Genomic DNA, 15,750 nt, shown 5'->3' with positions numbered 1-15,750 from the left:
CAAATACCAACATTATTATTAAGCACTTATTATGTGCCAGGCACTGTACTAAGCACTAGGGTGGACACAAGCATGCCATTCTGGACCCTGGCCCACTGAGATAGTTCATGTATCATGATGGTCTAGTCTGGTCCTCATTCAATGCATGACCTACTCTATAAATAAATGCCTGAACTGTTCCTTTCCCTTCTGGGCTGGAGGTGGGAGCACCAGCTTTCCTCCCAACCCATGCCTCCAGGTTGCTTGAGGAAATTGGTTTTACCCACTCTAAGACAATGAAGTATTCACACCTCTACAAGAGGGGCAGCCAGGAAAAGACACTTCTTTAAACAGATTTTTAATAAATTATCTGAATTCTTTCCCTCCTTTTATCTCCCATGAGTGCCTTGAGTGAGAGGTCTGATTTCTAAAAGGAAAGTCTCTAGACTGTAAGTTCCTCCTCAGAAAACTCCAGTGGCTGCCCATCCATCTCTGCATCAAACAAAAACTCTTCAGCATTGGCTTTAAAGCCAACTTCTCTCCTTCTGAAACCCAGCCCTCACACTTTGCTCCTCTTGTGCTAACCTTCTCACTGTGCCTCAGTGTCACCTGTCTCGCCGCCAGCCCCTAGGCCATGTCCTGCCTGTGGCCTGGAATGCCCTCCCTCCTCAAATCCTATGGACAATTACTCTCACCCCTTCCAAAGCCTTATTGAAGGTACATCTCCAAGAGGCTTCCAGACTAAGCCCCATTTTTCCTCATCTCCCTTTCCCTTCTGCGTCACCTTGACTTGCTCCCTTTGCCCATCCCCCCTCCCTGTCCCACAGCAGTCATGTACATATTTGTAATTTTATTTATTTGGGTGGTGTCTGGTATTTATGTATGGTACTTATTAAGCACTTATTATGCTTAAGCACTTACTATACTGAGTGCTGGGGTAGATACAAGATAATCAGGTTGGACACAACCCCTGTCCCACATGAGCCTCACAGTCTAGGCATTTGTGTACATATCTATACATACCTTATCAATAAAACCCAATCTCATGCTTTGAGAAGCAGCAAGACCGAGTGGAAGAGCCCAGGCCTGGGAGACACAGGATCTTGGTTCTAATCCCGGCTCTGCTACATGCCTGCTGTGTGACTTTGGGCAAATCATTTAACTTCTCTATGCTGCAATTTCCTCATTTATAAAATGGGGATTAAATTCCTCTTCTCCTGCCCACTTAGATGATGAGTCTCATGTGGAACAGGAACTGTATCAGATCTGACTATTCTGTATCTACCCCAGCATTTCTATAGTGCTTGGCACATAGTAAGCATTAAATAGCCACTATAATTAACTATCCCATTTTCCATCTTGCTTCTATATGATATTTACTTTGGAACTTGTCATTTCCCAACTGGATTGTCAACTCTTCACCGAGTAAATACTAAATAAATTCTATTGGTTGATTGATGCACTTGCTCATTTTCATTCCTTCTCATGTATACCCAAGTGTCCAATTATGATAGAAGAGACAACCATCTCTCCTTTAATTAGTTTAACCTTTCACCAGTCTAGCGATTGGAAACAGGTCCCATGACCTGTTCCTTCCAGCTCTCTGAAAATATGGTGGCCTACTTTCTTAACAGCAGACTAGTTGGCTATAGGCAATTTCACCAAGTAAATGTCCTCTTTCCAAGGATTCTCCAAGGGACAATCTCCACTAACTCAAAATAACCTGTCTGGGGAAAATTCACTCATATCAGGTCAACAATTAAGAAGCTGAAGAAGTCTGAATGGCTACTGCCTACTGCTTGATGGCTACTGAAGTACCAGGAGTTTTTACTGCATGTAGATAGGATATCTCGATTGCCTCTGACTGGACTAATAGAAGCAAGGCTTCAGGCCTACAGGGTAGGAGTTCACAACTTGACAGCTAATGCTCTCAGGTGCTAACAACCTGGCAGATTAGCTGGGTCTAGACATTTCCACTCAGCAGACGGTTTGTTTGGTCTATGGAAACTGTCCTGAAATCCTCCTCATGGCTAAAGAGGAAGTTTTTCCTGAAACATTAATTTAAAAACAATACCTACTCTTGGGGTCTACATGACTCCACAGGAATGAAATATAATATTGGAGAAGAATTTAATTTAAATAATTTCCTGCACCTGAGGCACTGAAGAATAACTGAGGACATAAATATAGGACTGAAGTCCACTCTAACTCCAACAAAACATCAGCTGGTTAAGTTTCATTTATTTTACCTATTAAAGTTCATTTATGGCTGCCCAAAATAATAAAATCAAATATATTTACTCAATATTATATGGAAAAAAGTTACAACTCCATTAGAGGCCACTAACAGCACTTCATATGTTTCTTGATCTGTGGGAAATCTATCAATCACTCAAGCAATTAATGGTATTTATTGAGTATTTAAGGTGTGCAGAGCACACCGTACTATATGCTTGGGAGAGTACAATACAACAGAATTGGTAGACATGTTCCCTATGCACAAGGAGTCTAAGGGGGAAACAGAAATTAAAATAACTTGCAGATAGGTACACAATAAGTACTGTGGGGCTGATGGTGAGGTGAATATCAAGTGCTTAAAGGGTACAAATCTAAGTGCAAAGGTGACGCAGAAGGGAGAGGGAGTAGGGGAAATGAGGGCTTAGTCTGGAGGAGATATGATTTAATAAGGCTTTGAAGGTGAAGAGTGTAGTAGTCTGTGGTATATGAAGGGAAAAGGCATTCCAGGCCAGAGGCAGAACATGAGTAAGGCATTAGTGGTGAGATAGATGAGATTGAGGTACACTGAATGTGCTAACATTAGAGTAGAGATATGTTCAGACTGGGTTATAATAGGAAATCAGTGAGGTAAAATGGAGGGGAAGAACTGATTGAGTGCTTTAAATGTGATGATAAGAAGTTTCTGTTCAATGCAGAGGTGGATGGCCAACAGTTGGATATTCTCGAGAAGTTCGGAGATGTGGACTGAACATTTTTTTAGAAAAATGATCTGGGCAGCAGAGTGAAGTAAAAACTGAATTTGGGAGAGAGATAAGAGATAAGGGGTCAACAAAGACACTGCTATAGTTGTCAAGAAAGGATTAGATAAGTGCTTGGATATGCATAATAGTAAGTTTAGATGAAGAGAAAAGAGTAGAATTGGGGGATATTGTGAAGGTAAAACTGACAGGATTTGGTGACAGATTGAATACGTGAGTTGAATGAGAGAGATGAGTCAAGTATATTGCAAAGGATACAGGCTCGTAAGACAGGCAGGATAGGGAGAGTACACAGGCAGGATAGTGATAGTCGACTGTCTGGATAGTGAAAGTCTCTGTGGCGATGGGAAAGACTGGGGAGGAAAGGTTGGGAAGATGAGGAGTTCTGTTTTGGACACATTAAGTACAAAGCTACAGTTTAAGTAGTAGCAACACCACTAACGAATCAGAGGTCGAAATAACACATAGATTACTAGGGGATAGTAATTAGAGTAAATAGAATCTCATCTGCAAACTATTTCGGCTTTCCAATCATACGATGAAAAGGAGCAGTTCAATTACATTTATATGATAATAAGTCATATTCCATACATGCCATAATAAACAATTCCTCATTAGCTATAGTTATTTGCTCAATTTCCCTCCAGAAAGTCAGAAATCATCCTAACAAAGCAGTAATTCTAAACAATGATGGTCTTTTCACCTCATAAAATTGCACACTGGATATCTGTATTAGGAACTAAATTGAACATGCATCGATGTAATAATCTAGGCCGAGAGCATCCTAAAGAGTCAAATATTTATGAAGTGCAAAGTGCTATGGGTTATCAATAAATAAATGAATAAATGGTATTTATTGAGCACTTATTGTGTGCATAATATTGTACAAAGAGCTATGGAAAGTATGATACAACAGAGTTGGTAGTTGTGTTCCCTGCCCTCAAAGAGTCTAGCCTAATAATGAGTCTGAAGAAGACCGAGATTAGGTACCAGCCAGCACCTGGAAGACATGCTCAAGATCTACATCAGAGACACAGAGTTGAATGCTGCCACTAGATCCCGTTGTCCAAGTAGGATATTGTCCAATGATCCAAAGGAGGACAAGGAGGTGAAAAATCAAATAAAGAAGCATAATGTGTCATTTTGGAACCATAAAATAATGGGCCAAGATGAAATCGAGGTTCAGACAAAACCGAAAGGAGAAAGGAGAGAGTATCGAATCTTCTTCATGGCTGTGACACTTGAATCCAGTGTGATTTCTAGGACATTTCCACCAACTTATTGGCAGGATATGATTAAGTAAAAGGGACGCACTCAAGTCCAAAAGTAGCTTTTCAACAACCTTTCAATAACCTCATCATCATCTGTTTTGGTATATACTCTAGAAGAATTCTAAAAATGAAGGAAAGGGAAAAATAAAATCGCTATAACTTCACAATCAATGCCTCCATTTTCCCTTTACCAATCTACTTGATACAGTGCTACTCAAAATTCCAACCGACTTTGGAATTGGCATGATTTATCATTCAAAATTATTTCATTTTGAAGCTTTCTCTCATCAAAGACTGTATTTCACAGGTACTTCTTGCCTTAAGAAACAATAACTGCATGATCTGAAAAACTGATGTGACTTTTACCCATTATTAACAAAGCAAAGGATAAGGAAATAAGACTCTTGTCCCCAAGAATAGGAAGTAATATCCCCAAAACACTTAAAATGCACCACATCTGATTTTTAAGTGTTATTAGCTCTTCTGGTATTTCTAATCCTTCTCTTTCTGACTTTTTTAAAAAAATCTATGCATATATTTTAAGAGCCAAACATTTGAGATGTCCCAGTGACCGCATACTACCTTCCAATGATTAAACTTGGAGAAAGGAGAGTTGTCAGTAACAAAAAGGATCAAGACTAGGACAACAATCCTACCCTACCGGATTACAAATTCCTCCCTTCAGGAGAAAATCAAAATGGGAGGAGACGCCTTAAGTACCACCAGTGGACTAACCATGAAGTTTAATTAAAGAAGGAATTACAGAATTAGAGAGCAATTCTTTGTCCCTTAACCCCTTGTGACCTGTTTGTGGCCTCGGGAAATATTTCATCCTAGTTAAAACTATTATACATGAAATCTTTGTCACAATTTCATAGGGATTTGTTCACATAGAATTCTATAATTAACAGTTCCCAAACAAACATATTTCATAGACCCATCTAGGCAAAAATTGGACAACAAAATAAGCCACATGGTTGCAATCTGGGTATTGTTTTTCCTCTCAGCAAGCCATTCATTTGAATAATTAAATAATCAAAACATGACAACCATTTAAACTCTATGTTTGCTACAGATTTAACCCAATGCACTTTACAAACACAAGAGGAGGTGGGGGGTAACTCCCTCCAAGGGCTTTGAAAGCAGAGCTCTCCTGGCAATCATTCATTGGATGTAAAATTATCCCTATCAAATCATACTCTGTTTCTTCCAAGCTAATATTCACAGGCCGGACATCAAACCACTTTTATCTAATAGTGGGCTTCTACAGCACAAGATAAGATCTGTATCAAACCGGGCCAGAGAGCAGCAGAGAGGACACATCTTTTCTCTGGCCCCAGCTATTTGAGTAATATTTTTCTGAGTCTCTTGTCTTGCTTAACAGGAGAACTCAAAGTGTGATGCACCTAGTTGGCTAATTGCAAAATGTTCTAGGCTTGTGTACTTTACCAGGCAACACAGAGAACACAAAGGGGCCGCTTACTGTTTTCTGATCTCAAGTAGCCTCTTAGGCTGAGAGAGATGTGAATGACCTCTACGGTGTTTCCTCGGGTGCAAACCAGGAGGAGTGAAGCAAGACTGATACTCCCTCACAGGCCCAGAGTAAATGACAAATGACACTTTCCCTTTGTGATCTTTGGGATTTTTGTTGACTTATTTGGAGGCTTTTGTTGAGTCCCAAGAAATGGCCTGTGGCTGAGGCCTATTCTGCCGATTTCCACGCTCCATCTGTGGAATCCATCAACGGGGCATTTACCCGTATTCAGGGCCCTGACACCTGCCTGGCAGGGCGCAGGAGACACAAAGGAAGCTGGGGAGGATGAGAAGGGGGAAGTTGAGGGTTTCGGGGAGGGGGGGAGTGGGGGAGGAAAGGAGGTTGAAATGGATGCACAGTAGGGGTTAATCCAAGCCTATCCAGGCAGGGACTTCAGCACCTGGAGGCTTCCCTTGCACATTAATTCCCAAGCTCGGAATAAGAAGAGGTCATTTTTAAAAATTCAGAAATGTACTGCTGTACTTTTTCCTTAAAAAACCCACAAGCTACTGCGGAGAACAAATTCAGAAATTCTCAGGGTAAATCTAATGAGCTCACCGGTTCTGGCTACTCATTTAGTACTAGATGTCTAGGCTATAAGTTGCTTTGAATGGCATTCTTTTCTTTGAATTTCTATCTACCCCTTTAAGAGTTGGTAAGGCAGGAGTACTTCTTTTCAAGTGTTTCTTCTTCCTTGTCCCCGCACCCTAAATTGAAAAGAAGCTCTTGGAAATACACAAAGCGAGTCAATTAATGGAAAATGGTGGCTGTGTCCTCTAAACCAGTTTAAATAAAAAGTCTAATTGTAATTAAGGTTCTCCAATCATGTGCTTTCTTGGGTCCAGCACATTAGTTCACTAATTTTTGGCTTCATAAATGTAAAGCTGCTTTTCCCCTCTCCAATCCCTTCTCTCCTTCGGAAACTGCCCTCTCACAACACAGGTCATGAAAAACAAAATAATCTCCTGCCAGGTTTGTACTAATCAAAACAGTGCAAATAAGGTCTGACACTCAACAACTCCCCAAGTGCCTACTCCCTTGGGTGAGGAGAACAGATTAGATATGAATATGGCAGGCAGCAGGGGACAAGTTCAGAAGGTCTAAGGCCAGTTCTCCGTCACCTGTGAGCTGCGTGAAAATCACAACACTGATCACTGAATGCTTATTTAAAACAAGAGCTGCAGGACACAGAGGACAGTTGGACACAGAGACCTCAAAGTTTCAAAACTGAACTGCACAGTAATAAAGATTTAAATAACATTAGAACAGTCTCTGCTTCATTCAACCTGCAAACGTATTTGTGCCTATGCCAGTTTTCTTCAGGTGGGTACCTCCATCACTGAGTCAAAATCATGAATGGAAACTAACTCAACTTGTCAAGGAAATATTCCTGGAAAGGGTCATTTTGACTTAAGTGAATAATTGATTCCAGCTCCCAAATTGATTTCTATTTTCTTAGTGAGAGATTTTCTACTGTTTTTGTAATGAAAAAAATATTTAGGGTAAGTGTCCTTCCCTATTTTACTGGGGCAAGTGACATTTAAAAGAGCAACATTTTGCTAAAAAGCAATAGCAGTCAAGGAATAATAAAATGCAGTGCTTGCAGACACTTCCCCCTTTTCCAGTGGTAATACGTAGGAATATCTGAATATTGTTTATCCCAGGAACATATAGAATGCCTAAAATTAGCAAGACTTTTCTTAACTCTTTGTGTGGAAGCTTAATCTCCCAGGCTTTTTTTTTTTAAAGTTCTGTCCTAGACATGAATATCTCTCATCAAACAAGGATTAAGTCACACTCCAATTACTCCTTTGAAAGCTGGCTGCTATTTGCAAAGGGCAAACTTACAAAAACATTAAAAATGGCTTTTTTAAACTCCACAGGAACCACTACAAAAGTCTCCAGTGAGAGAAAGGGAGTGAAGTGGCAGGAAAATTTGTTGCTATTCAATTAGGTAAACTGATTAATTAGGTAATTAATCAGTTAATGGCTTTCCTAAGAAATGTCTTCTATTAAGAACTTAGTGTCTCAAGAGCTGCAGCAGCTTGTCAAATTACAACAGAAACCTAGGGCAGTTCTCAATACTGCCCCACCTTGATCTCCATCACTCTCCTAGCCTTTAGAGCAGCAAACTGCATTTTATTTTAGCAAGGCTAGTGAATGGCCCTTAAAGACAAGGTAATTCATATACTGAAGGGCACTGGGGAAACAGCACTTTCCGAAAAAGGAAAAGGGCCAACTGACTTTTATTTACAATTGCCAAGAGACAGGCTATTATTGACCATATGTGCCACAATCACCAGCCTTATCATGGGTTGGCCATCATGTCCACTGGGAGCTGTTAATGAACTGGGTAATTGAGCTGCTGACATGTGTTACCAAAACAAAACAATAGGAAGAAGAGACAAATGAACATTTTATTTGCCAATCAGAGGACGTTCAGCTTTTCAGAGAGCTGCAGCTAAGTAACTGACTGAATACATAAAACAGTGCATTGAAAGCAAGCAGATGTATGCACAATAATAGTTAACTGACAGCTTATCGCCCATCTGTGCTTAACATTTTGTTAAAGAAATTACTTGACTTGCTAAAGAGACAAATCATACAGCTGTCCCCAAGTGCTGCATTATAAAAGATAAATCATTACCTAAACTGTTTCATGCTTAAAATGACAAGGAATTCTAACAGTTATATGGGATCATTTTGTCATCACAGCTTGACACAGTTATTACTTCCCGCCATCCCCCCCACAAAAAAGTGATAGCTAAAAACTATTCAACAGTATTAATTTTAGAAAGGAAAGCAAACTAAAATTCATTCAAGGGATGAGATATATGGTTGTGAAAACAGAGATTTGAAAACCATTTTATTTCTCTACCTTCCAAAAGAGAACTTCTATAAACAGTAGCAGAGAATGATCTATCTGGATAATAATTATTTACTCTGCTTCAGTGTGCACTAAACGCGTTCAGAACTGTAGAACTGTGGAAAATGAATTCATTCTGAATGGCTTAACTTTGGTTCCTCAAAGACATTAATCATTTACTGACAGAGTAGATAAAGTTATTAAAGATAGTTTTTTGGCTTTTGCATGGACTCCTGGTGCTGAATAAACAGTTTAAATTCTCACCAAAGTTTTTAGCATAGCCCTTCCCAAACCCATCTATTTCCTGTTGATAAGGCCACATAAGAAAAGAGAAGAGATTTGCTGTGAATCCACATCATTTGGAAAGCACTGGTCCTGGAAAGTGAGTGGTGAGTTGAAAAGACCCCAGTGTCAGTTAGCATACAAGACAACGACATCCTGACGTCCTACTGCACTGCCTGAACCCCAGAACTGTAGCCACAGTAATGATGTTTTAATTGAGATCCAAAGTACAGTTCAATGTGGATGGGACAGTTGTCAAAGCCCAAAACAAAACCAACCTGGAACTTAGTTTTGATTTTTTTTTTTAGGTCAACAATAAACTCAAGCTGAAGAAATAGAGCAGCAGCATTGAAGGCCCACGGATCATAGACAATCATTTATGACAAGAAAGGATATTAGTAAACACAAACGAAACAGCTTCTTACAATAGCCAAAATTTATAAGGATTAACTTGGTAGAACATGGGAAGTACAACAAAAACTGGCTTAGAAAATAGAGTTTAACAAAACAAATATTAAAGGGGTTGAAGTACCAGGTTACAGATTTTATTAAATGAAAAGGCAAAATAAAATGATAAACTACTTGGGTTTGAAAGATGATCCCACCTTGCCCAGAAGGAATGGGAGATGGAATTTGCCAGGATAATACTGTAAACCTAAATTGTCATGATCTTCAATGTGTAAATTAGAATGATATGAAAATGATCTAGGTGACAGAAAATAAGGTAGCTATTGTTGCTATGGGCTTCTAAAGCCAAAAGAAAACAAATTATGGAAAACTATTTTTGATTAGGTGACTGTAAGGAAGTCCCACAGTGGCTATTTGGGTCCTTGATTACACAATTTTTGCTTTGGATGATGATAAGGTAATACCTAGCTAGCTTTGGGTCAACCAAAGGAGAAAGCATTTTTCCAGATGTAATAGAAACATCTGAGTGTAGCTTCACAAGGGAATCAACACTGTCATTATCATTTGCTTCTTGAAGGCAGGGATCATGCCTATCAACTCTACTGTATTTACTCTTCCTCATACTTAGTGCTACTAAGTATACGGTTACTTTATCAACCCTTCAGATGTTTCTTATACCTAGATATTTGCTTCTTCAGGTCAGGGATTGTGTCTACCGACTCTATTGTATAGTTCTTTGCCACGTTTCCAGTACAGTGGTCTGCAGAAATTAAGTGCTCAATAAGTATCATTTGATTGATTCATTCATAAGAAATTATATATAGGCATACTTTCCTCTAAGATGTTGAATGTTTGAAAAGGTGGAGTTTTAATATAACCATATTAATTAATTGCTAAATAGAAATGAGAAAATAGATTTAGATAACCTATAAACAGTAGTCCCCTCTGAGGGTGGCACCTGGAGAGTTTCCAGTACTCTACCAATCTTGGCTACTGGAGGGAAAGTGAAGCAGAGGCCTACCCATTCCATTCCTAGTTTGGCCAGTGACTAGCTAACGGAAGGCCATCTGCTAAAAGTCAAAACTCCCCTATGCTGGGCAGCGGCGGCCCGGGAGGGAGTTGAGGGCAGGGTCTCAAGTTTACTGCAGGAAAGGTGGCGATGGTAAACCACTTCTGTATTTTTACCAAGAAAACTCTATGGTTTCACTACCAGAACAATCGCAGATGGAGAGAGGGACGTTCTGGGAGAGATGTGTCCACGGTGTCTCTTTGGATCAGAAACGACTTGAAGGCGTAAGAAAAGACAAATAGAACTAGTAGTGGTAGTAACAATAATAGTATTTATTATGCAACCACTGTACTAAATGCTTGGGAAATACAACAGAAGCCCAAGACAAGTCCCCAGCCCACAAATATCTTACATTCTAAGGGGATTGAAATAAAAATATTCATGAACAGTTGAATCAGAATAAATAAAATTGGATGACCATTCATGTATATATATATATATATATATATATATATACACATATATATAAGAGCAGAAGATGGTCACAGTCATTCAGTCAGTGGTATTGATTGAGTGCTTACTGTGTGCAGACTACTGTATTAAGGACTTGGGCAAGTACAATATAATAGAATTGATAAATATGATCATTGCCCAGAAGAAGAAAATACCTAAGTCCAAGAAGCACCTGAAGGAGTGATAGAATTTGGGGTGTTGATAACTAATCAGAGAAGACTTCAACTATGATTCAATCCTTAGTATAAATAAAATCCACTTAAAATCCCAAATTTATTCTTTCGGCTATATATGTAGAGTTTCTGATAGAGATTGGAAAAGGAAGTGATGAAATACTACTAGAAGTAGGAAGTAACATTACAATATTGAGAAGCAGCATGGCTCAATGGAAAGAGCCCGGGCTTGGGGGTCAGAGATCATGGGTTCGAATCCCGGCTCTGCCACTTGTCAGCTGTGTGACTGTGGGCAAGTCACTTAACTTCACTGTGCCTCAGTGACCTCATCTGTAAAATGGGGATTAACTGTGAGCCTCACGTGTGACAACCTGATTACCCCATATCTACCCCAGCACTTAGAACAGTGCTCTGCATATAGTAAGAACCTAACAAATACCAACATCATTATTATGATTATTATTATTATTATATTGTTGTCCTACTTTATATTTCTGGGTTGTCTCAGTAGAAATAAGTTTGTCTAGGATTCTAAGTGTATTTGGGAGGCCCTTGATTTTTATAAATAAAGCCTATATCATACCCACTCTCTCTGACTAGCCTTTTCCAGGAAACCAGAAAAAATGAAAGCCCACTCAGAACTTCTGCAGAGAACTTCATGCATAATTTAAATTCAAAGAAGGGATTAGGTCATCCCAACTTTCTGACCAAGAAAATTTCCTCTGTCTCTCTCTCTCCATATATATATGCATATATATATGTGTGTGTGTGTGTGTGTGCATTTATATGCACATATATATGTGCATTTTTATATACATATATACATACATATGTGTATATACATTTTTATATTCTAATCATTGCCACATGCAATTATGAAAATAAACATGTGTGTAAAGGAAGCAGGGGTTGGCCTAGAAGAAATTTAATATACCCTGCCTTCCTTTTCTGTTCCTTTTCTGTTTGGTTTTCATGGGAACCTGTGTTTGGAGGGGAATTTTAAATGTATTCGCTACAGGAAGTTGCTTGAATTGAAATAAAAAGAGCTAAGGAAACTTGCCAGGGTGATGTTAACCCTGTTAAATTTGGTGAGGCTAGTGTTACCTTGACCCTCCCCACAACTGGAAATATTGAGGGAATAATGATTTTTGAAATCTGTTTGTGGGACTGTCCTTATGTACTCAGAACCCAGGATTTCCTGTTCAGTCAGCCAGGTCAACAGGTTCTCGAAGAATAGGTCTTTCTGCTGGTGATCTTCATTGTGTGACGCTTGCAGGGAGACTCCAAATGAAAAATATTACTTGTCTTGGCAGGAAAAAAATGTGCAAAATCACTGAGTCTTAGTTCTCATTATTTGGAGCCGGGATTAGAACCCAGGTCCTTCCAACTCCCAGGCCCATGTTTACTCCACGATGCTTGCTCCCAAACTTGCACCTTGCCAAGGTATGCTCAGCATTGTTCCTGAATATGACACACCCCTATCCATTCCCGGAGCATGTGAGGGGGAGATGGTGATCGGGCTCTTGCTCCATGCCAATGAGAATTATGTCATAGCCAGGAGGACCCATGCACTCCAATTCTATTGTGTCTCCTGGAAGTGTGTAAAATTGAACCTCAGAGTGCCTCTAGCTGGTGGTCTGTTACCCCAGGCCAACCAGGACCAGAGAAACTGCTGTCCATGAAACGACACTGCCCCAGACTCCAGGGAGTTCCCTAAAATATTGTTCTGCAGGACAACATTCAGAGAGAGGCAAATTCTGGGGGAGATAGAGGAAACTGTGGCTTTCCACAGTTCCATGATTTGCTTCTAAATGTAAACTGAATTCTTAGGTATTTTTCCCACAGAAATGCTGCCCCACAGAGAAAATCCCCAAGGAGACAATGGCCCTGTGGGGAAAGCCCTAGGAATGAAATTTAAATTTAATTATAAACTGCTTGAAGCTGTGGTCCTTTCACCACACCCTACTCCCACCCCCATAACTCTTTGACCAGAATTCATTGCTTCTGAGAGACAGCAGAATATAACTACATCTGAGAGTTCCCTAGGGGAGCAGGACCTACGTCACAGCTTCTTCTGGGGAGTCAGAGATGTTCCTGCAGTCTGAGATGGCTCCAAGATCTTCAACACCCACCCCGAGCCGCAACTAGAAGAAACATTATTCCAAACAAAAACTGCAATCCAGAGCAGTCATTCAGGCCTCGTTTTTCCAGTTGTTGAAGGCAAGGGACATGCAGCAGGTCTACATGAGAATAAAGAGGACTGTTAATCTGTTTGATGATGAAAAAGAGAAACTGGAGTTGGGGAAGGGGAAAGAAAGAGAAAAGAGAGTGCATGGAAGCCTGGAGGAGAAGTTTCCACTACAAAAAGAGAAACCAAGCAGACAGCAACTTCAAGAAATGAAAAGAGAAAAATGATATGGGGAGAGTTAGAACACGCACTGTAGGTACAGCACTTAGTTATACAACTTCCCGGATTCATCAGAGCAAGTGGGTTTCCATTGGATGCACCAGAGAATAATAATGTTGGTATTTGTTAAGCACTTACTATGTGCAGAGCACTGTTCTAAGCGCTGGGGTAGACACAGGGGAATCAGCTTGTCCCATGTGGGGCTCACAGTCTTAATCCCCATTTTACAGATGAGGTAACTGAGGCACGGAGAAGTTAAGTGACTTGCCCCCAGTCACACAGCTGACAAGCGGCAGAGCCGGGATTCGAACCGATGACCTCTGACTCCAAAGCCCGTGCTCTTTCCACTGAGCCGCGCTGCTTCCCCAATAATGTTAGTATTTGTTAAGCGCTTACTATGTGCAGAGCACTGTTCTAAGCGCTGGGGTAGACACAAGGGAATCAGGTTGTCCCACGTGGGGCTCACAGTCTTAATCCCCATTTTACAGATGAGGTAACTGAGGCACCGAGAAGTGAAGTGACTGGCCCAAAGTCACACAGCTGCCAAGTGCCAGAGCCGGGATTCGAACCTATGATCTCTGACTCCAAAGCCTGTGCTCTTTCCACTGAGCCACGCTGCTTCTCACTCGGCTCCTCTAGTCCAGGTCATGCAGCAGCTGGGAGAGTGTTTGGCTCAGTACTCTTTAAGTAAGCATAGATAAATGCCTCCACAGGAGCAGTAAAGAATCAGGAAATGTATGGATCTGTTCAGAGAACAGCCATGCACAAGTGCCCTGATTCCCTCCCCCACACGTCTTATTTTACTCCACTTTTCATTGAGAACCACAGTATATGGAGTGTTCCTTCTGCCCTACAAAGGAGAGAATCCAACTGTTCTATACTTGTCTCCTTATTTCTGTAGAACATTTTCATAAAATTCCTGGGTTCTTCAAACATGCAGATATACTGCTTCAAAACCCTTCAGAAGTCTAGATGATTCCTCTGTATGGAAACTGTTGGAATTATTGATCTCTCATCCAAAAGCCCTCAATAACACCATTAAGGCAAATAAACCTGAGCCACTGAGAATTTCTGCAGACTAAGCATAGAATTTGGGCACTGATTTTATGTAAAAGGAAAAGCAAAGCCCTGAGTTCAGAGGGAGTTCCATGGTCAGAGATCTGTAGAATAAAATAGAAGGAGATTTGGACTGACAAATTTTTAGGCAGTGGCTTTCTTAAATTGACAGTTATCCTAGAGAAAGTTATCAGAGGACTGTGAAATCTGGGAAATCTACTCCTGAAAAAGTGATCTTTTTGTAGAGAAAAACAAAAGAAAAATCTCTTTTATAATTGAGTCAGCCATAACTGAAGATGAAATTGTATAAACTGAGGGTGGGATGAAAGAGGAGCAGAGGTGTGTTATTTGTATAAGCAAATTGGTTAACTAGTCTGGACAATAAATAAAAACTAAAGGGAAACAAGCATTAAAGCTAATTAAAGTACCACCAGAAACTAAATTCCCAGAGGGTGAATTATAAGTATTTAATTAAATAGAGCTTCATGTAACTCTACACAACGAAAAATATGTTGGCTATCAAGAAGCTAATCTAATTACCTCCAAGAAAACCAAAATGTTGCTGAATCCCAATTCTTTTCCTAAATTAGTGATCAATCAATCAATCAATCATTCAATTAGTTACATTTATCATGTGCTTATTGTATGCAGAACACTGTATTAAGTGCTTGGGAAAGAACATTAAATAACAGAGTTGGTAGGCATGATCCCCGTCCACAAAGAGTTTACAGTCTAGAGAGGGAGACGCCACATATTCCAAAATTTAAAATAATTGGGGGGAAATGTTGGCTTAAAATTTAACACTTCCATTTCCTTATTGATGATAATAAATAGTAGAGTCTCCCATGGTAAATAGTAAAAAAGTCTCAGTCCAGCCACCAAGACTTTGACTGAAGGAACCGAATTCAGCACCACTCACACCCTCAACCTTTGTCCATGGTTTTCCTTCTGGGATTTAGGAGGCAGTTAAAGAGTAGAGGAGCAGCAGAGTGCAAAGGACTCGCAAAGAATTTTTACAGGCCGACCTTGTTTGTAACTATAAATTGATGTATTAATATGCAATGTCTCTCATTTGGGCTTTCCTTTCTGGTTCTCTCGTTTCAAACAGTGATTTTTTTTCTTTTATGGTATTTAAGTGCTTACTATGTTCTAAGCACTGATTCCACTTCTCTGCCCACCCATAGGGAGATAAGACTTGCGGGGAGGAGAATGCCCTCCACCCATATGCCCACACCTTCAGTAGTGCACCTATTTAC

The 15,750-nt window shown here is 40.0% G+C and overlaps 1 protein-coding gene across 1 annotated transcript in view; it reads right to left on the bottom strand.

The window, feature by feature from the left end:
* The window catches only part of LOC100074477 (paired box protein Pax-3), a 101,584-nt gene that overhangs the window by 52,826 nt on the left and 33,008 nt on the right, over nucleotides 1-15,750 (bottom strand). Inside the window, exons 4-5 of the mRNA XM_039914468.1 lie at nucleotides 13,093-13,175; nucleotides 1,798-1,871 (exon numbers count right to left, since the gene is read on the bottom strand). Of these exons, the coding sequence (XP_039770402.1) occupies nucleotides 1,798-1,871; nucleotides 13,093-13,175 (157 nt within the window). The remainder of the gene's footprint in view (nucleotides 1-1,797; nucleotides 1,872-13,092; nucleotides 13,176-15,750) is intronic.

Source organism: Ornithorhynchus anatinus, chromosome 1 (assembly GCF_004115215.2).
Source record: "Ornithorhynchus anatinus isolate Pmale09 chromosome 1, mOrnAna1.pri.v4, whole genome shotgun sequence".
Classification (NCBI taxonomy): Eukaryota; Metazoa; Chordata; class Mammalia; order Monotremata; family Ornithorhynchidae; genus Ornithorhynchus; species Ornithorhynchus anatinus.
This window is presented reverse-complemented; position numbering and strand designations above follow the sequence as displayed.